At 42.4% G+C, this 20222-nt stretch overlaps 1 protein-coding gene across 2 annotated transcripts in view; it reads left to right on the forward strand.

The window, feature by feature from the left end:
* The first annotated feature begins 2093 nt into the window (after positions 1 to 2093).
* SGPP1 (sphingosine-1-phosphate phosphatase 1) overlaps positions 2094 to 20222 on the forward strand; it is a 175730-nt gene continuing 157601 nt past the window's right edge. The window contains exon 1 of one of the 2 annotated variants that reach the window (XM_029598129.1): positions 2094 to 3418. In XM_029598129.1, the coding sequence (XP_029453989.1) occupies positions 2654 to 3418 (765 nt within the window). In that variant the 5' untranslated portion in view covers positions 2094 to 2653. The remainder of the gene's footprint in view (positions 3419 to 20222) is intronic. The other variant, XM_029598128.1, reaches the window with a different exon arrangement.

Here is a 20222-nt window from a genome sequence, read left to right on the forward strand (position 1 = left end):
ATGCTTGCGCCTAAGGAGGGGTGTGGCAGGATGGAGCTGGCGGCGTCCTGCTGATTGATGAGCTGGCGATTTCTTGCTACGTTGGATCATGGTGTTCCACCGTGTGGAGAGGCAGCAGGGCCCTGCCACATCGGAAACCTGGATGAGACCGACCAGGAAGGTAAGTGCGGCACTGACAATCATAACACACTCCTTCTCCTTCAAAATAAAATCTACGCTGCCACTGTTGCGGTCCCGGTCGCTAGGCTAGCGACCAGGTCCTTACCTTATTTCTTCCCCGGGAAGCCGTGCCGAGTCGCGGTGAGTTCAGGCCTACCAGGCTGCGCTGTGGCGGCGTCTCCACGAGGGAGGCGCCGCCGAGGTCTAAGTCTAGCTCCGCCCCTCCAGGGGCACGCGTGTGCGCGTGAGAGGAGCTTTAACGATCCAGCACCTGGAAGCAATGGACAGCTCCCTGAATGATGTCAGACACCGACTAGGTACTTAAGCTGGCATCTGTCTGCTTTGAATTGCCTTGCAACGAAGTTCCTCCTCAGAGAGACTAGCTGCTCTGGTGATTCCTGATCCAGTGACTCCTGTTCTTGTGACTCCTGATTCTTCTGTTCCTGTTCCAGTCCACGGTATTTGTTTGGATTCCCTTGCTTGAATCTCTGGCTTTTGACCTCGGCTTCTCTTCGTTTCTCCTGTCTGCCACCTGCCTCAACTTCTGGATCGTCTTCTCATCGCTTTGCTCCATCGTCACCTAAGTCCCAGCGGTCCAGGTCCTCACGGGCTCCTCCCGGGGGGGATCTTGGACTTCCAGGGTGAAGACTTCATCTTCATTACTCCCGCCTAAGTCCCAGCGGTCCAGGTCCTCACGGGCTCCTCTCGGGGGGATCTTGGACTTCCAGGGTGAAGACTTCATCTTCATTACTCCCGCCTAAGTCCCAGCGGTCCGGGTGCTCACGGGCTCCTCCTGGGGGTACCGCGGACTTCCAGGGTGAAGCTTCTTCACGGTACTCAGTCAGCCAGCCGCCAACCCGGTCTTCTCTTCAGCGGAATCCAACTACTCTTCTCCACAAGGCCGGCCCAAGGGTCCACACTCTCGGTCACAACAGCCACACTCTAACTAGGGCTAACCACACTAATAGATTAGGAGATCATCACTCACAGGCAAGCATCTGGGGGTGGGTTTATGTAGGAAAGCTGTCTCCATGTAAACTGACATTAATCTGAGGGCTGGGAGTTAGGGCCAACTAATGACTGACTAGGGGATCTCCACAAGCAGATTGTCCATTGCCAGTGTCCTGGGGATGCTAGAAAGAAAGAACAGAGGAATGAGAGAGAAGTCGGGTTCAGGGGCAATAGTGGCACATTTATGCAAATCTATGTAAATGAGGGGAGGATCAAGTGTCTCTCTTCTCCCCGGTCTTCAAGTGTCCAGTCCTGGCCTGTGGAAACATTGGCAACCCTGGGGGGGGGAGGGGGAGAAGAAGATCTATGAACCCCTGCTTCTGTTCTTTGCAGAACCTAGCAAAGTCCTCATGAGGGACTTTGTTAAGTGTCTTCTGAAAATCTAAATACACTATATCAACCATTTCACCTTTGTCCGTATGTTTATTTGCACCCTCAAATGGCAAGGCTTCCCTATACAAAACCATGTTGACTTTCCTCCATTAAACCGTGTCTATTTCCAACAAATATATTGTGCGGATTAAAAGAAAACCCACTATCACCTTCGTCAGGTAGTATGTTGACCTTTATTTCCTACTATACTATAGTTAGGGACCTTAATTTTCAGTTTTTATTTTATTTTTCCCAGGTATTATTTATTACCAGAAGAACAAAAATAGGGAAATCAGTGTAAAAAAAATGACTGGGCATTTATCTGGGTAAATACAATTTTTGTTCTTCTGGTAATAAACACCAGGTTCCTGGGAAAAATAAAATAAAAACCGAAAACGGAGGCACCTAACTATAACAAAGAATATTAACGTTTCAAAAATTATCTTGGCCCCTATCACCCTTGTGCTGGACTGAGCTAAGCACTGCTTACTCGGCTGGCGGGGACACCCTCTTTCACCCTGACGTGCTTATTACCGCAGGCAGACACGCAACCGCTCTCCTCCTGCTCCGCCCTCCCGTACCCTTCTCACTTCCTCTTTCGGAAGCCTGCCCAGCAGCTGTCTCGTGAGCATCAGCTGCGCGCTGGAGTTTTTTTCTTTTTTTTAATAACTGTTTTTGCGGCAGCACGCGCTGGGCTCGGCAGTGCGCGAGACGCCTTTCTTCTCCTTGTACAGGGGTGTGTGTGTGTGAGAGCACGCGCGCGCTCCTTACTCGCCGCTGGCTGTGGTGGCGGGAGGAAACAGAGCGGCGAAGGGCTGGACAGGATTCAGAGATTTACTCTAGCAGTGTGAATTAAAAGATAGCGAAGAAGTCCGGAGTGGGAAGAAAAGAGCTGGCAGCGCGCTAGCATTAACTGCGTCTTTCCCTCAAGACCGAGGACTGAGAAACGGCGGTGGGCAGTCCTGAGTTCGTTTAAATCCGCAACGAGACCGGTCTCCTTTCCCTTTCTTTTGGAGGCTTCCAGGGCCGTGTTGAGAGGCTTTTTACCGGCTGCCTGTATTATCCCTCCAACCCCCATCTTCAAACGAACAAATTGACAAAAAAAAAAAAAATGGCCCAGAAACCGGCAGTACTGCGGCTGTTTAACTACCTGCAGGATCCAAACAAGGTGGCAAGGTTTCAGCGGCTGTGCGGGGTGCAGGGCTCTTTCTCCAGAGCCAGCGAAGTAGGTGGGCTCCTGTCTAATGGTAACTGCGGCAATCGCCGCCGGGTTGGGGAAGAGGAAGAGCGCCAGGAGCTTCGCTGGAGGGGCAGTCGCAGTGCCGACATCGGCTCGGACGCCGAGCTGAAGGCCGACTGCCCCATGAATGGACTGAGGAACGGCGTGCTCCTACTGCGGCCAGATGCCCTGCAACCCCGGCAGGCTGGCGACGAGGAGCCGCCTGTGTCTGCGGCCTCGGATCTTTCCCTGCCACCGCAGCGGAAATCTGAGCAGGAGAAAACGAAGCAACCCAAGCGCAGAAATTCTCTAACAGAGGAAGCAGGGCAGGATTTCGTCATTAACAATAAGTTTCTTTATTACCTTTTTAGCTTTGGCACTGAACTGGGCAATGAGCTCTTCTACATCTCCTTTTTCCCCTTTTGGATTTGGAACGTAGATGCCTATGTGGGCAGAAAGCTGATAGTGATTTGGGTCTTGGTGATGTATTTGGGACAGTGCACCAAGGACGTTATCCGATGGCCTCGCCCTTCCTCCCCTCCAGTTACCAAACTGGAGGTGTTTTATAATTCCGAGTACAGCATGCCTTCAACTCATGCCATGTCAGGCACTGCCATCCCTTTATCGCTCCTTCTACTCACCTATAGCCGATGGCAGGTAATGTGCCAAGTATTTTGTTGGTAGGATGCCGGTAGAAAATGTTTTTACTTTTATAAACTTAAATATCTCAGTAGAGGCTAGATGTATTAGCATTGTTTTCCCATGAATTAAAAAAAAAAAAAGTTCATGTGGCTATCGGTGTTGAGTGAACAAATGTGAATTTGCATACTCAGCAGTAATTCACCAGCAATATTGCTAAATCATGTGTTTGTGCTTGTGTAATCAAAATGATAGCAAATTCTCTAAAACACGGAAGTCGGAACAGGAACTCAGCTAAAGCGAGTATATGTGACATCTTTTCATGGCTAGATTGATGATTACAATGATTTGATTAGCTGCTATGGATTTTAAAAGATCAAATTATATTTTCTTTTGAGGTTTAAAATTATAAGAACATATTGATTAGTAACCACATCTTAAGTTTTTTATATTCTAATTCAAAATGGTAACATGATTTTATAGATTTGGATTTTTTGTGTAGGCGATAATTCTACACAAAAACAAAAAAAAGTTGGTTTAAAGCTAAAAACACTTATTGCTAAAGCAGGTAGACTACCAGCAAACTTCTGTAAGTCAAGGTTTGGACATTCTGTTAATTTACAGGCTGATTCAATAAAAGGTGCGGGAGAGGTGGCGCCCCGAGTTGAGTACGGGCACGCGATGAGGCTGGACGCTGATAAGGAGGCGCTAGGGACAATAACGCGTCACTAGCGCCTGCTTATTAGCGGAAGAGGTGGCTGTCTGTGGGTCCGACAACCGACACTTAATTTTACCAGTGTCCATTTTCGAACCCGTTGACAGGCAGGCAGATGAAAAAACATTTTTTTTTTGTATTTTTGGTGCCTCCCACTTAATATTGCTAGGATACTAAGTTGGAGGGTGTACAGAAAAGCAGTATTTTCTGCTTTTCTGTACACTTTTCAGGGTTGCTTAGAACTTAATGCCTGCCCTTGGGCAGGTGTTAATTTCTGAGAGCAAAATGTGCAGCTTTCTGTATTTCAGACGACTAACATTTGCATGTGATGAGCGCTATTAGTTTTTTTTGGGGGGAGGGTTGGTTGCGCATTTTCCACGCACTATCAGTATAAGGGGTAATAGTGCATCTAAAACGCGTGGCCAAGCACACTGTTCTGTTTTGGCCTGGACTTTTCAGATAGAAAGCAGTAAGCATAGTTGTAGAGCATAGGGTCTGGAAACCTTTGGTATAATAATTTAAGATGTTACAATGCTTTGAAATACTTTTTTGTTGATTTTACCTGGACTTCTAGGGAGTAGTCAGCCTTCTGGGCTAAGTACATTTTAACATTTAAGTTACTTTTTTTTTTAAACTAAAGACAAAGACTTCAGCACTGGTTCTTAGTTTCCAGTGGAGAAACTAACAGGACCTATCTTTGTCTATGGGCACCATAATCTTAAATCTGACCCCGGAAACTACTAGGCTTTCCCAACATAGCTCGATTATATTTTTACCTCTGGGGGTGGGACTTAACAACTTAATGATATTCTGTGTAAGGGATTTCAAAATACCTTTACTCTTCAGAGCTATATATGCAGCAGTTGTTGAGGATGAATTGCTCTCCATAATGCATAATAGCTACTGAAAAGGAGAAGAAAATATATTGTTGTTTGTTTGCAACATGGTAAACTAAAACATAGAAGAAAGAGAAACTTTCCCAAGACCACAGGGTCTAGTCTGAAAACCCACAAGTCCTGTTAGCTGTATATCCAACAAGGAATATTTTAAGATTGACATTGTATAGCAGTTGAAGCCATTGCAGATTTTTCCTTTTGAGTTTTAACCCCTAAGGTGTGATTAGTTAGAAATTATTTGCTATAATAGTAGCTGAAAAGTTATGTGCCTGATTAAAAGTAAAAGCTGGCATGACTCACTACTTTGCAGAATTATCCTTGATAACCTGTCTCATCATGTACTGTTGACTTCAGAACTCTCAGCAGAGTGGAAGCAATCTGAAAACCTTGCAGCAAAAAAAAAATGTATTGCGTTCTTAAGCATTTAGTTGCTGCTGATGACCTAACCGGAATATACTATCAGTGTGATTCCTCTCTCCACCTCTAAATGTTGGTGTTATGAGAAGAACAACTCTGCATATCGGCAAATAGGTAATGAGGAGCATATATATTACAATGAAGCTGATTAGAGAGATGTAATGTTTCACACACTATTTGTGATTTTGTGCATGCTATTTTTCCTCTGGGATTTACATACTTATGGGCCCAGTAGAAGAATGCACATAATTTTGCTGTGAGGCTTTTTTTTTTTTGCAAAAACTTTAACCATATCTTATTGAGATGTAATTAATTTTTTGCAAGAAGGCGTTGCATAGCTGATTTTTGCATATAGGTTTTCTATGCAATAATAGTTAATGACCTGCTTTGCATAATTTTTCATTGCAGCAATTAACTATTTAGATTTTTGCAAGGGTAAAATTGGACATTTTACTATTTGTGTGAAATTTTCACCGTTCAAAGTTTGCTTCGTGCATTAAAATATAGTAACATAGTAAATAGAAGAAAAAGTCCATCTAGTCTGTCCAGCAAGTGGTATTTTTTGTTTTGTGGGGTTTTTTTTTTTAAGTGTATAACTGCTCTATGACGTTTACCCCATGCCTTCTATTATTAATATAATGTGCACATTTACAAATAACGTGCACTATCATTTTTTCTTGCAAAGTAGACTTTGCACGTTTTTCTACTCTTAGCATTTCGGCCTCTAAATAGTAAAGGTTAGAAGAGGTTAATTTAGTTAAGAACGAAAAAATCCCAAACAAAAGTATTTTTGAAGCTCCAGAAGCATGAACTTTGGTACATCTACATGCTCCACGCAACTTATAAACTAAGGCTTAGATTCATCATTCCTGTGCTGCGGTGGTGTGTGGGGGGGGGGTGCTAGTGTGCAGCTGGCCGCATCACAGTGGTGTGGTTTCGTGGTCATGCCGCACTCTATCACCCCCATAGCACCACGCTAAAAGGTGTTGCTATTTCCCGTGCTACTGCTGGCGGTAATGACAAAAATGGTGCCGTCACCCCATTTCCCTAACTCTACCCCTTCCCCTTAATTTTAATTTTACTGCTGGGATAAGTCCATTATTGTGTGGGTTAGGCATTATAGCGCCCCAAGGGGGGCACTATGCAATATTTAAATGAGGGGGCCGCGTTAGCAAGGAGGCGCCTGGTTTATCGGCGTCTGTTTTCATGGCTGTCCACCGGTAAGGAAAACAGACGCCAATAAACTCGGCGTCTGTTTTCGTGATGGGTCTGACTGTCATTTTTTTTTTTTTTACTTTTTGTGTTTTATTTTTCATCCTACTTAATATCACAATGATTATTAAGTAGGAGACAGTACAGAAAAGCAGTTTTTTCTTCTTTTCTGTACTTTCTTTTGATGTGCACGGCTATTAATGCCTGCCTAGAGCAGTAATACTGCTTGTTTGTTTGGATTTGCAATTTATTGAATATTATTGTCTTCACTGTTGGTATCACATGGCAATGCTGTGTGGATAAAAAAGAAGCTCTTCTGATTTGATACGAACTCAACCACGCTGAATATCATTGCAATATCATCAATGTTAACCAATCCAGGTCCTGGTTCAATCAATTGCCCCTGAGGCAGCTCTGTGCAAAAGAGTGAAACTCGGCCAGAGTTGGGCATTCTTAATAAAGGGCTTGTTTTCATCATCTGATTCCTATTGTCTTCACTGTTACCCAAATAAACATGGGACAGGGTAAATGTGGGTGCAGAGTGAGCTGTGCTTGTTAAATTGAATGTTTGCTGCTAGAATTAAAAAAAAAATAATGAAATGGTTCAAACTAAAAAGGGATTTGCAAGTATGTGAAATATTCTGAAGCTGGATTATAAATCACTTCTATAGGTAAAATATGTATACTGTAATACTTGTAATTAATTTAATTTTTTTGCTGTTCACTAAATTTGGTTCCCTCATTTTTCTTGTGCAGAGAAAAAAATTAACCTATATTCCTTTTTCTGCGATGTTTATAGATTTCCTTTTTACTGCATGCATGGATGTTATAGAGTAACATAGAATGGTTTTATTCTAGTCCAAAATGCAGAGCAGGTGCAAGAAAGTTCAGTTTTAATTCTAGGGCTTCATTTTTGTCAAAATTTAGAATGTAGAACACTTCTGGCAGAACATGATATCTATATTTTTCTTTTGTTTCCTTTTTCCTCATTTTTTTATGGAGTTGGGCCATTTAACTGCTTTTGTACATATGTAAATGAGGTGGTGCGGCGATTGCAATCGGGCCGATACAGTAAAAGAACGGGCGAACAGGCCCCACTCCTGTGCGTGCGATTCAGTATTTTAATTAGGGCCGGCGGTAAAAAGAGGCGCTAGGGACACTAGCGCGTCCCTAACGCCTCTTTTTTTGACAGGAGCGGCGGCTGTCAGCGGGTTTGACAGCAGACGCTCAATTTTGCCAGTGTCGGTTCTCGAGCCCGCTGACAGCCATGGGATCGGAAACCGGGCGCCGGCAAAATTGAGCGTCTGGTTTTCAAGCCGCAGGCCTATTTCAATTTTTTTTTTCTTTAACTTTTTTTTAACTTCCTGGACCTCCGACTTAATATTGCCATGATATTAAGTTGGATGGTGCACAGAAAAGCAGTTTTTACTACTTTTCTGTGCACTTTCCCAGTGCCCAGAGAAATTAGCGCCTACCTTTGGGTAGGCGTTAATTTCTGAAAGTAAAATGTGCGGCTTGGCTGCACATTTTACTTTCTGTATTGCGCGGGAATACCTAATAGGGCCATCAACATGCATTTGCATGTTGCAGGCGCTATTAGGTTTGGGGGGGTTTGGACGTGCGTTTTGGACGTGCTATTACCCCTTACTGAATAAGGGATAAAGCTAGCACGTCCATTCGCGGGGTAACAGTGCGCTGCGCTGGAGCGCACTGTGCTGTATCGGCCCAAATGTGGGCATGCTTTTTTTTTTTCTGTTTTTTTTTTAACCTTCTGCTGACATGAGTGCATACTCATTGGGTTTCCTCCACCCACCTGTAAATGATGACATCAGAAGAGCAACTGCATATAAACAAAGGGATAATGAGGGTCATGCATATTACAGTGAAATGGTTTTGCAAGAAGCAGAGCAGGAGTTGTCTTAAAATTCCACATTTCCAAGGTACACCATGGCCCCTTTGGCTCTCTTTTTTTTTTTTTTTTCCAAGGGGCTTTTAGAAATTTCAGAGGTGCTCCTCCTAGGATTACCGCAGGTCAGTTCATATCCTTTTTCCCTTTGTTTGTATTACTACATTTTTTTGGATGTTTGTTTTAATTATTCATGCCCAGCCTTTGTTCTCTGCTTCGAAACTTGTGATGTAGTAGGCTATAAATCTTTAAACTAAACACCAGATAAGATTATGCAAATACAAATAAACATCTTTAAATCCTGGTAGAGAAAACATTTTCATAAATTAGAGTAAAGTTGAAGTGCATGTCGTATGAGCTAGGGAACTCTTTTATATATAAGAAATTAAAAGAAATTAAAAAAAAAAAAAAGGTATCGCATTTCCTTTGCACCTTGCCTTATTTTCCTTGCCTTAATATCAGCACTGCAGATAAAGCAGCAACAATTCTTTCACAACACACACCTGGTTTTTAACAACCCTGAAGCTTCACTGTCCATTCTACCCCTCCTAGGTTAGAATGAGTGACAGCTCAGAATGGACTATATGTAGCCATGTAGTCTAACCCCGGAAAGGAAAAGTGGGGGGGGGGGGGGGGAGAGGGATGGAGATGTGCAGAGCCCAAAGAACAATAAGCATGTTTAACTTTAAACAGTATGTAACCTAAAATACAGAAGTACATATAGACTGGTTTACACCTACCCTAGCCCATGGAAAGTTAAATATTATTTTTGTTTAATTTGTTAAATATTGAATTACTTTTTTACAGTTGACATTTCATATATGCAAAGTTCTCTTTGGTGTATATGACAGGGAAGATATGAATGTTGACATGTCAGTGATGAATAATGCGTGCAGTAACTTTAATATTTTAGGAATTACCATGTAGTTATGCTACTTAATACTGTGAGTATGGTGTGACACTGCTGGCTAATGTGCTTGTATAGTATGCCAGCAGTGTATTTTTTTTTTATTTCTATACTGTTCTGGAAGTATAGTCCCATGGATACATGTGTTTTACATGTTTTGAATAGTTGAGAAGTGAATATGTATGTAAGTGTAGAAAGTATGGGGAGAGTGGAGTGTAATAGAATGAGCTGGTGAAAAAGAGAATAAAGTTGTGACTGAAAAACCAGAGGTAGTGAAAATGAGGTATAAGCAAATGTAGGTGTTTTGGAGACCAAAGAAAACATGGGACAAGCAAGAGGTTCTCTGAGGGAGAGGAAGAAACTAAAATTGGGCAGACTAGATAGGCCATATGGTCTTTATTTGCAGTCATGCTCTATGCTTATGAAATTCTAGTGCTGCGATGTCCATTAGATTTTACATGGTAAACTTAAGCCAACATTTAAAAATTAAGGAATGATTCCAATTGTTTGGAGACATATGAGAGAGGAAAAGCTTATTTGTTCTAGTGAACTGTTCTGTTTTTCTTAAAGCATAAAGTTGTTGCTTTTTTTTTTTTTTTGTCAAAATTATTCCCATGGAATGCAATGGGAGTTGAGGCTAGCGTAATAAGCAGGAAGAAGCTACACAAGCAGAAAGGAATAAACTTCTGGGTACAAAGGCTCCTGGAGCCAAGTAAGTGGTGCATATAGTGGCTTGCAAAAGTATTCGACTCCCTAAAATGTCGTCAGATTTGCGTAGATTACAAATGACTCACAGATTGTTGCAAACCAGAATGCATACATTTTCAAAGTCACAATTCATTATTTCTCTACATTTTTTGTAAAATTAAAAACTGAAAAATGCTACTTGTATAAATATTCAACTCCTGTGCTGTGGAAGCTCCAAGTTTACACAGATGAAAGATACTGCTCTTACAATTGGCCTGTATCTATGAATCATTATAAAAGATAAGCTTTTCTGGATAAAAGACACCCCCCCACCCCCAATTCCAGTGCCATTGGTCAGACTGTGAATCTGAAGGAAAGCTATCAAAATGAAATCCAAAGAGCATTCTAAGAAAATTAAAGATAATGTTATAGACCTACCCAAGATAGGAAAAGGCTACAAAATAATGTCCAAGTACTTGGATATCCCAAGCACTTGGAGTGCTGTTGGATCACTTGTGAGCAAATGGAAGCTGCATCATAATAAACTAGACACTGCCTAGACAAGGCTGTCCCTCAAAACTCGGCGTCTGAGCAAGAAAAAGACTTGTGAGGGAAGCCACACAGAGGCTAACAGTCTCTCTCTTAAGGAGCTACAGAGTTCAGTAGCTGAGACTGGAGTGGAGGTGCACAAGTCCATATCAAGTGCTCTGCATACAACTAGCCTGCACAAGAGGGTGGCTAGAAGAACGCCATTACTGAAGAAAAATCACATCAAAGCACATCTGGAGTTTGCCAGAAAGCATCAGTGGGTTGCAGCTAAAATGTGGGATAAGGTTTTGTGGTCAGATGAGACAAAAATGGAGCTTTTTGGCCCAAATTAAAAACGCTATGTGTGGCACAAACTCAACACTGCCCATTCCTCAGCAACATCATCTCCTAGCATGGGATCATCTTAGTGTTTGGGTAATTGCCAGGTTCTTGTGGCCTGGTTTGGCCTCTGTGGGAAACAGGATGCTGGGCTTGATGGACCCTTGGTCTGACCCAGCTGATATATTAAGATTTTGGTTCCTAATTATCTTTGTGTTCAAATATCTGCAGAGAAGCACCACTGTACAAAGTCAGGTAATATATACACAGCATGGCAATTTCTTATGTTCTTAACAGTAAAGTATAGGGTGGCATCATCATGCTGAAGATGTTTTTCCTCAGCAAGGACTGGGCATCTTGTTAAAATTGAATGACGGATGGATGATGCAATATACAGGTAGATACTGCAAGACAACCTGCTTCAGTCTGCTAAAAAACTAAAACTTGGGAGAAAGTTAATCTTTCAGGACAATGATCCCAAGCACAAGGCCAAAGCAACACAGGAGTTGGTTGAACAAGAAAAAGGTGAATGTTCTACAATGGCCAAGTCAAAGTCCAGATCTCAATCCAGTCGAGAATCTGTGGCATTATTTAAAAATTGCAGTCCATAAGCATCATCCAATCAACCTGGAACAAATCTGCCAGGAAGAATAGGCGAACATTGCTCCCAAATAGTATGAAAGCTGGTAGAAACTTAACAGCTTTAAGTATTGTGGTATTGCAGCAAAAGGTGGCTCTACCAAGTATAGTCTGAAGGGGTTGAATATTTATGCAAGCAGCATTTTTCAGTTTAAAATTTTATTTTACCAAAAATGCAGAGAAATGAATTGTAACTTTGAAAATTGACTTTAAGAGCATACTCTCTGGAACAATCTGTGTAATTTATAATCCACATATCTGACCTTTTATGGGGTCGAATACTTTTGCAAGCCACTGTATATTAGGGTGAGTCAGTGTTTGTGTAGGCATATCTGTATGCAGCTTAGATGACATTCATGGTGCATATGTGGTAGCTCTAAATAACTTTTCTGACTGTGACAAATACTTATTTTTGGCAGAATATTTCCCAAATATTTATTACAACAGTTGCTATTAGATTTTGGCACTGTTTGCCCAAAAAGATTTGAAATGAATTGAGCCCTTTTTATGTGGCTTTAGAGAAACGCATATTTAAATTCATCACATGAATAAACAACCATTCTTAACCCAGATAAAAGTAACGTAATTCTTCTATAACCTTTTCAGATAAAACTGCAAAATAATAAATCTGGACAGTAGCTAACTTCTGCATCAGAGACTTTTTTTTCCAGGGAGAGGGTGTCATAATGATTTCTAATCTGCTAAATTCAGGAAAAGTACACAAATCTTCTTTGACATGAATGTTTTGTTAGGAGCTGTTCAATGGGATGCTAGAATATTTCAACAGCTATCGCTAGAATATCTGATTCTAACATGTTTTTCTTAATTATTTGCTTCTGTCAATTTTATTTTTCCTTGTCAGTATATAATTTCTCAGCTTAATTCTTGTCTGTAGCAACAGAATACTTTAAATGGTCAATTCTGTACAGTTAGCACATTTTTTTCAGTATACTTGACCTAAGTAACAATTCCAGAATAATGTACCATAAGGTTCCTCAGTTTCTCATCAATTGTCTTATCGTTCTGAAAATTTAATGTATTTATGAAATGCAGTAGACTGCTGATATCACAGCTGAATACTTGTTAACAGCATTTATAATCTCTCTCACTCTCACATAATGGAAGAGGCAACCAAATATACATGGGGCCCCTGATGATTCAGCTTTTTAACAAATGTAAGAGTTGTCCTTTTTAGTATTTATTATAATAGTTTGGAGTTTCACTTCCAATGGACTTTGTCTGTGATGCAGATTGAAAGAAATGTAAGCAACTTTGTTTAGGAGGATGTAACATCCTTGAATGAATTTTTTTTCTTTAGGGTTGATTTTATTTAATTACTTATTTAAAATGTCAGATTTAATATGAGAGATTTTAAGGATGTATATTGTACTAGTCTAGTACATTGACTTTATATAAATATCAAAAGGCAAAGATATGTTTTGTAATGTCACTGAATGGAGTGAATATGTGTGAGATGGGCAGAGCCAGATTTGACCTGTGCAGAGGGGCAGGGCCAGGTATGAACTCTCTCTCACACACATCAAAACCATGCAGCTGCCCTTGTTGCAGGGTAAGCAGCTCCAACACTCTATTCTTCATTGCTTCCTCTACCGGCTGGAGAGCTCTAAATTATCCATGCAACTATTAGCTGTACTCTGGTTCCTTAAGGGAGCCAGAACTGATATACTCTGCTCTGCTTTCTCAGGTCCTAGAAAAGTAGCAGAACACCATTCTGGGTTTTTCTGCCAGAAATTAAGCCCTTGGTAATGGACACAAAAAGGGTTTGAATTAGCATAAATTTGAAAATTGTGAATGTAGTGCCAACTATCAAGTTGTGAGCCTTAAATTGGCTCACAACTTTCAAATGTGTGATAATTCAAGCTTGTTTTTGTGCCTGTTCTTTGCTCTGCATGGTCTGCTTCAGTATCACTGCTTTCCCTTTAGTCCCTGCAATACAGGAAAAGTGTAGGGTGGGGGAAGAGGGGCTAGATTAGAGAGCAGAGTGGCTGTTGTGTGCTTCTGGTTTAGCCCCCTACTGTTCTTTTCACTGTAGGCTGCCTGAAGGAGAAGGGCTGGAGCAGAACACTCCCTGCTGCTCTGCCTCTTAAGCCTGAAAAGAAGGTGTCAGAACTGGGTTCCACCGCAGATTAAGCCTACCTTTTGCCTTACGTGTTGCTGTGTCCCAATCCCCAATAGTCTTCCCCTCTCTGAGCCTTCTCCCCCCCCCCCCCCCAACCAATCCTTCTTATATTTACTGTCTTCTCCAGCCCATTAAGTGATATACAGCTCTCACCTGCAGTACTGTGCTGCTGATAGTGCCATCTCTTCAGTTCCATGTGGGCATTTAACATTGTTGCTTCCCATTAGGCCTGCTGTCCTGCTCCTGTTCAGCATGTGTGGGCATACTAGCACAGTAATGACATATGTATCACTTTCTGCTTTCTGGTTTGCACAGCCTCTGATCTTCCTGTTTGTTCACCCATGTTGAAGAGACAAGTGTATCAATTTTGGGTCTCTGCAGTGACTTGGTGCTAGGGTTCGAGTCCTGTGTTACTGGATTCAATATCAGGTTAGTTGTGGGACTATCACAGTGCCATTATTATGTAACTTTGGGGGCTTGTGTGTGAAATGTTTTTTTTTTCCTTTTGTGTATGGGGAAAATGCTTAGTCCATAGGGCCCTTTGTCTCAGGTTTTATCAAAATACCCATATATGGAGGGGGGTAATGCGATGTGCAGCTAAAAGGGAAATTGTGTCCTGCACTGGTTCCTAGGTCTCAATCAATAGTCCTAGGCTCTTATCTCTCATCCTAACTGTTTAAGGATACATATCGAAATCCCTGCCTGCCATGTTGGCTGATCACCCGGCCAAACAACTACGCTCTGAGGAGAAAAGTGCAAGCAGGCAGGGGGAAGAGGCAGAAGATCGGGCTGTGGAGGAGGATGAGTGGCCTGCATTTCCTATGCCACTGGATGCTACTTCACAACTTTAAAAAGCTTTTTGAAGCTTTCTCCTTAAAGCTCACTGCCTCCATCAACAGTGAATTAGCGGTGGTTGTGGAAAAAAGTTCCTCCTTGGTCTCCACCGTGCAGGATAACTCTTCTAGGCTTGACTCCCTAGAACAGAGCTTTCCAAAGTGTGTGTCGCGACACTTTGGTGTGTCGCCTGAGGTGTGCCGGTGTGTCGCGCAAGCCCGGTGCACGTGACACACCGGCAAGTGGTAGCCAATGCAGCCGCCGGTGGAGCTCATCCCACTGGCGGCTGAGCAGTAAAATATCGCTGTGCTGTGTGCCGCAGACACACAGCAGGAAGATCGGCATGGCCGTGGTGGAGCTCACCTCACCACGGCCCGAAGAAGAAAAAGGTCGCGTCGAAACGTGCAGGTGCTCCTCCTCCTTCCTGCCCATGTGGCCCCGGAAGAAAAATGTTGCCGGAGCCGCACGGGCAGAAAGGGGGAGGAGCGTCAGCCGCGTCCAGAAGAGGAGCAGCAGTGTTGTTGCAGCGGGGAGAGAAGAGGAGGAGGCCCGGTAGCAGGGTCGCCGCCGCGATCGGCCCGAGAAGATCAGGGCCACTGCAGAGCCCATCCTGCAGCGACCCGTGAAGAGGAGGCCCAGAGGTAAGAGAGCGGCTGAGGGCCCGTAGAGTGCGTGTGTGAGGTGAGTTGAGAGATTGTGTGCGTGAGTGAGGTGAGTTGAGAGATTGTGTGCGTGAGTGAGGTGAGTTGAGCGATTGTGTGCGGGAGTGAGGTGAGTTGAGCGATTGTGTGCGGGAGTGAGGACCTGAATGTTTGCAGAGACAGCATGTGAGAGAGCCTGTGTGTGTGTGTGAGAGACAGCATGTGACAGTGAGAGCCTGTGTGTATGAATGATTGTATGAGAGAGCATGTGACAGTGAGAGCCTGTGCTTGAGCAAGACAACATGTGGGTGTGAGAGAGAGCCTGGGTGTGTGAGAGTCAGACAGCATGTGCAAGAGAGAGACTGTATGAATGATTGTATGAGAGAGAGCCTGTGAGTGTGTGAGAGAGAAAGCATATGAGAATGAGAACCTGACTGAATGTTTGAGGGAAGAAGATAGATAGAGAGAAAAGAAATAGAAAAAAAGACAATATGAAAGGAATTGGCAAAAAAATAAGAAAGGGGAGGTGGAACAAAAAAGCCTGTGACCAACCGATTAGAAAACTAAGATCAGACAGCAAAGGTAAAAAAAAAAAAAGAAATAAATTACTTTTTACTGATTGGCACATGTAATCTTTGGTAATGTGCAAGAGTAGCACTTTATGCTGATTTCACAATGTACGAGATCAACATGGAGGAAGTAGAAACCCACGGGGCCTGCACAGAGGAGGCAGCAGAATGGGCTTCAGTGCCAATAGCAGCAATCGGCGCCTCCCCAATAGCCATGCGGCAGCAGTGACAGTGGCAGCAGAGGAATGAGAGAGGCTCCGAGGTTGCTGGCAAAAGAAAGAGAGGGGGTTTGCCTTTAGTGTGTGCCTGCCTGAGGGTGTGTCTGTGTATGAGAATGTATGGGTGTCTTCCTGGGGTTTGTATGTGTGAGAATAGGTGCCGGCCTGTGTGTGGTGTATGTGTGTGTGAGAATGAATTGGTGCCTGCCTGGGGGTCTGTGTGTGTGAGAATGAATGTGTGCATGCCTGAGGGAGTGGTATGAAATTGAATGGAAGCCTGCCTGGGGGTCAGTTTCAGTGTGTGAGTGACTGGGAGCTTGCCTGGGTGTGTGTGTTTGTGTGTATGTGAGGGAGCCAGACAGAGTATGTATGAGAAAATCCAGGGGAGTAAGAGTTTGTGTGGGGGTGTGTGTGTGGAGGGAGAGAGAGTGTCTTAGAGCTTGAGAGTGTGTCAGTGTCTGTGAGAGCGAGAGGTTATGGTGGGTATAAGAGCATGAATGTGTATGTATGTGACAGTGTATGTGTGAGAGAGAATGGAAATGTGAGTATGTGTGAGAGAGAGAGGATAACCTCCTAATCCTTGACAATATCAGGGTGACTGGAAATCAAGAGCTCCCACGTATGGACAGCAAGGGCTTTTTAAAATCCTTATTAGTTTTAATTATTGGGTGTTATTTGATATATGTGCTGTTTTGAAATATTTTATTGGTGTTTAGGAAATTGTAAAAAATGTATATGATTTTAATGAATAGAAATTCTATTTATCAGTAGTTTTAAAATATTCTTTTATTAGTATGGTTTTACTATTATAACTGATGCTTTATGTTTCTTGATTTTATTTGTTTTATGAGGAATGATGGTTCTGTTTTTCCATTATTAATACACAGAGTCTGGCTTCTTGGGGTTTCCATTTCAGTTTTTGTCTAATTTGTGCTCCTCTATTTTGTATTCTGTATTTGGTGAGGGTCTGTCTCTGCTCTGTGTGTGTGACCATGATGAGAAATTCGCTAGCATAGGGATCTATAGCAATCGGGTTTGTTTTGTTTCCTCAGTAGGTGGTGTATTGGTATTCTAGGACCCAGTATAATATTTACCCTTGCTTTTTCACAGGTAGGGTTATTGTTGTTAGAGTCCTTGGTGTTATTACTGTTATGTTATGATGGGATTGCAGTATAGATTTTGAGTGTCTTTTTTTTTTTTGCGAGGTTTTATTTTCGTTCACAATGTGCCTGGCAGTGGAAGGTGTTTGTGCTGCTGTTACTGTGAGGTGATACCAGAATTTGAAAACATCTTTTAGTATGATGAGCTGTAAGGGAAACATTCAAGCTCCATTGTTTGGGGGAATTTCAGTGGATGCACAGAGTTACAGAACTGGAGGTGCAGGATTTATATTGACATTCTGTCCCTTCCTATATATTCCAGACTTCACTTTCATAGCCATATAGAATTAGTTGAATGAGGCTATCAAATAATTTTATAGTGTGAAACTGGCCAGCTTTTTAAAATTATGCAGAAGACCCTTTGGACTTTCTTATTAACACCAAATATTCAAATCTGTGTTCATCCCATCAAGCTCAAGCTCATATATCTCATTAAAGAGGTAAATTGAATAACATAATAACTTTGTTTTATTATTGTTACTCATAAATTATAACAATAACATTAATCTTGGAATATTATATATTTTTAATATAAATGAAAGATTTTCACAAGATAGGTTGTGTCGTGAAACATTTTATTATGTATATATTTAAGGAAACATACATAAATTGTCGAAATACATTTTGTTCATTTAACCTTTAACCTCTGGTTTGCTAGTAGACTGAATTACTGTGTCCCGAAATTATGTTTGTCTAAAAAGTGTGTCACCAACATGAAAAGTTTGGAAAGCTCTGCCCTAGAAACTAAGGAGGAGGATCTCAAGATGGTGGCTATCTCAGCTAGCAGCAAAGTAGAGCGGCTCGAACATTAATACAGAGCAATAACTGGAAAAACATGAAGACCTTGAGAACTGCGGGTGTCGGCGAAACATTCATCTCGTGGGATTTCCCAAGGGAGATGATGGTTCTGATCAGACTGCCTTCTTCGAGAAATGGCTCCCTGACACATTGGGCCTCTGAGATAATAGGTCCACTTTCAAGACAAAGTGTGTGTTTTGAATAAGACTTGTGAACTCTGTGATAATACTTACTGCAGCCATTGAGTGATGTTTTTTCAAGACTTTGCTGCTGCAACTCAAACACAGAACCCCATATGGCTCAATCAAAAAGGAATTTCAGAAGTGTGGTTTGGTCTACGCTATTCTCTACCTGGTGTGACTGAAGGTTACTTTGAACAACAGTAAGATTAGAATTTTTGAATCGTTGACAGAAGTACCGCTTTCTTGAAGAGATGGGGGAGGTGAGACCTGCTAGAAGACAGCGCGCAGCCTCTGCACTTCAAGACATTTGACTTTTCAGCTCGTTTCTTATTTTCTCTCCATTAAGGGAGTTTCCTTGTCTCCAGCACCTTTCTCTCTGCCTTTCTGCTCTCCTCTCCTAGTCTTTAGTTCTCTGACCCGTTTCTTTCTTTCTCTTGGGGGCTGGGTTTGGGATACTGTCAGGTAACTGGGTTTGTCCGGGGTGCAAGCTTTTTTAATTTTTTCTTCCCCGGGGTTGGTTTTGTTTTTTCTGTTTTTCTCTCCCTCCTGGTGTTGATGCATTCTGGTTATTTTTTCTTTATTGCTGCTATACACTTTTTTTTTTCTTTTTTCATTAATGTATTCATTAATGCCCTTTTCCATGCGCATCCGGCGTGCACACTGGAGGTGCCTTCTCTATTCTGCGCATGCCAGGGCCCGGACCCCCACATCTGATGTCCTTCTAGAACCCGCCCGCTTGGAGACGCGTTGGTGCACTGCTTCTGTATTGATCGCAGTCTACCTGGTTTAGACATTTGTTACCTTATGTCTGCGGTTCATGGGTTGGGGCTCGGGGAGCATTACTCCATGTTGTGGACTCTGTTTCTATTGCCTTACTGCTGTCCTTGGCAGTCTCAGCTTCATTTTATACTATGTATACAATGGTAGTACTCTCTTGGTCTAGGGTTGTTTTGAGGTTTGCAGGGGCCCTTGATGTTTTTATTGTCCTTTGCCTCTCTGTGGTGTGTGTTTTTTTTTTTTTTTTCCCTCCATTTTCCCTGTTCACTATCCCAGGGCTGCTCCCTGCACTTTCTTCTTTCTGGTACTACTTTCTGGGCCACTCAACTCCTTTATCGGACTCTGAGTTCTTGGGGAGATTTTCTTTTTTTTTTTGGGGGGGGGGGGGGGTGTAACAAGAAGTAGATTTCTGTGGGCTATGATGCCAGATTGGCAGAGTGTATGGTTTTTCTGGTTCATTATGGTGGGGTTTAATTCTCTGGGGGGGTTTCTGTAAGGTGTAGCCCACCCCTTGGATCTTGATTCAATTCCCATCTGGGGGGCAATGGGTTGAAGGGGGTTAATTATTGTCACCTTGCAGTTTAGTGTTCCCTTACCTGAGCCATTGGTTTGGGTTGGTTGGGTTACTTTTATGAAGTTTTTCTGGTGGTTTTTTTGGGTATGGGCAACGGTATCACAATCATTTTCCTATGCAAGGTCTCTTGTTTCTATTTAATTTTTAGCCTTATTGAGACAGCACTTGGTTTTTCTCCCTCTTTTTATGCATTTGCATAAAAAGAGGGAGTGTGTGCCTCAGGCAGGCACACACTAAAGGCACAGGTTGGTTTCTGTGTCTCCTTAGCATTCTTCTGATGCTTGTGCTGTATTGCAGACTTTCTGTTTTTGTCTTTTCTTTAATTAATTTTTTTAACCCCTGTCATGTCTAATTTTTTTAACCCCTGTCATGTCTAATTCTGTTACTTGCATCTCTCAATGTAAGGGGAATTTCCTCTCCAATTAAATGCAAGAGGATTTTACAATTTGCTCGTAGGCATAATGCACAAATACTTCTACTGTAAGAGACTCATTTAACACCCCAAGAACATGAGAAGTTAAACAGTGCCGACCCATCCCAATTTTATCACTCCTCCTGCTTCTCATGTAGGGGTGTTTGTGTCCTTATTGATAAGTTTGCCATTCCATGTTAATAGATTTTTTTCTGACCCAGCTGGTCATTTCGTAATCCTGGAATGTACACTTAATTCTAAGACTCTTACC

Source organism: Rhinatrema bivittatum, chromosome 4 (genome assembly GCF_901001135.1).
Source record: "Rhinatrema bivittatum chromosome 4, aRhiBiv1.1, whole genome shotgun sequence".
Lineage (NCBI taxonomy): Eukaryota > Metazoa > Chordata > Amphibia > Gymnophiona > Rhinatrematidae > Rhinatrema > Rhinatrema bivittatum.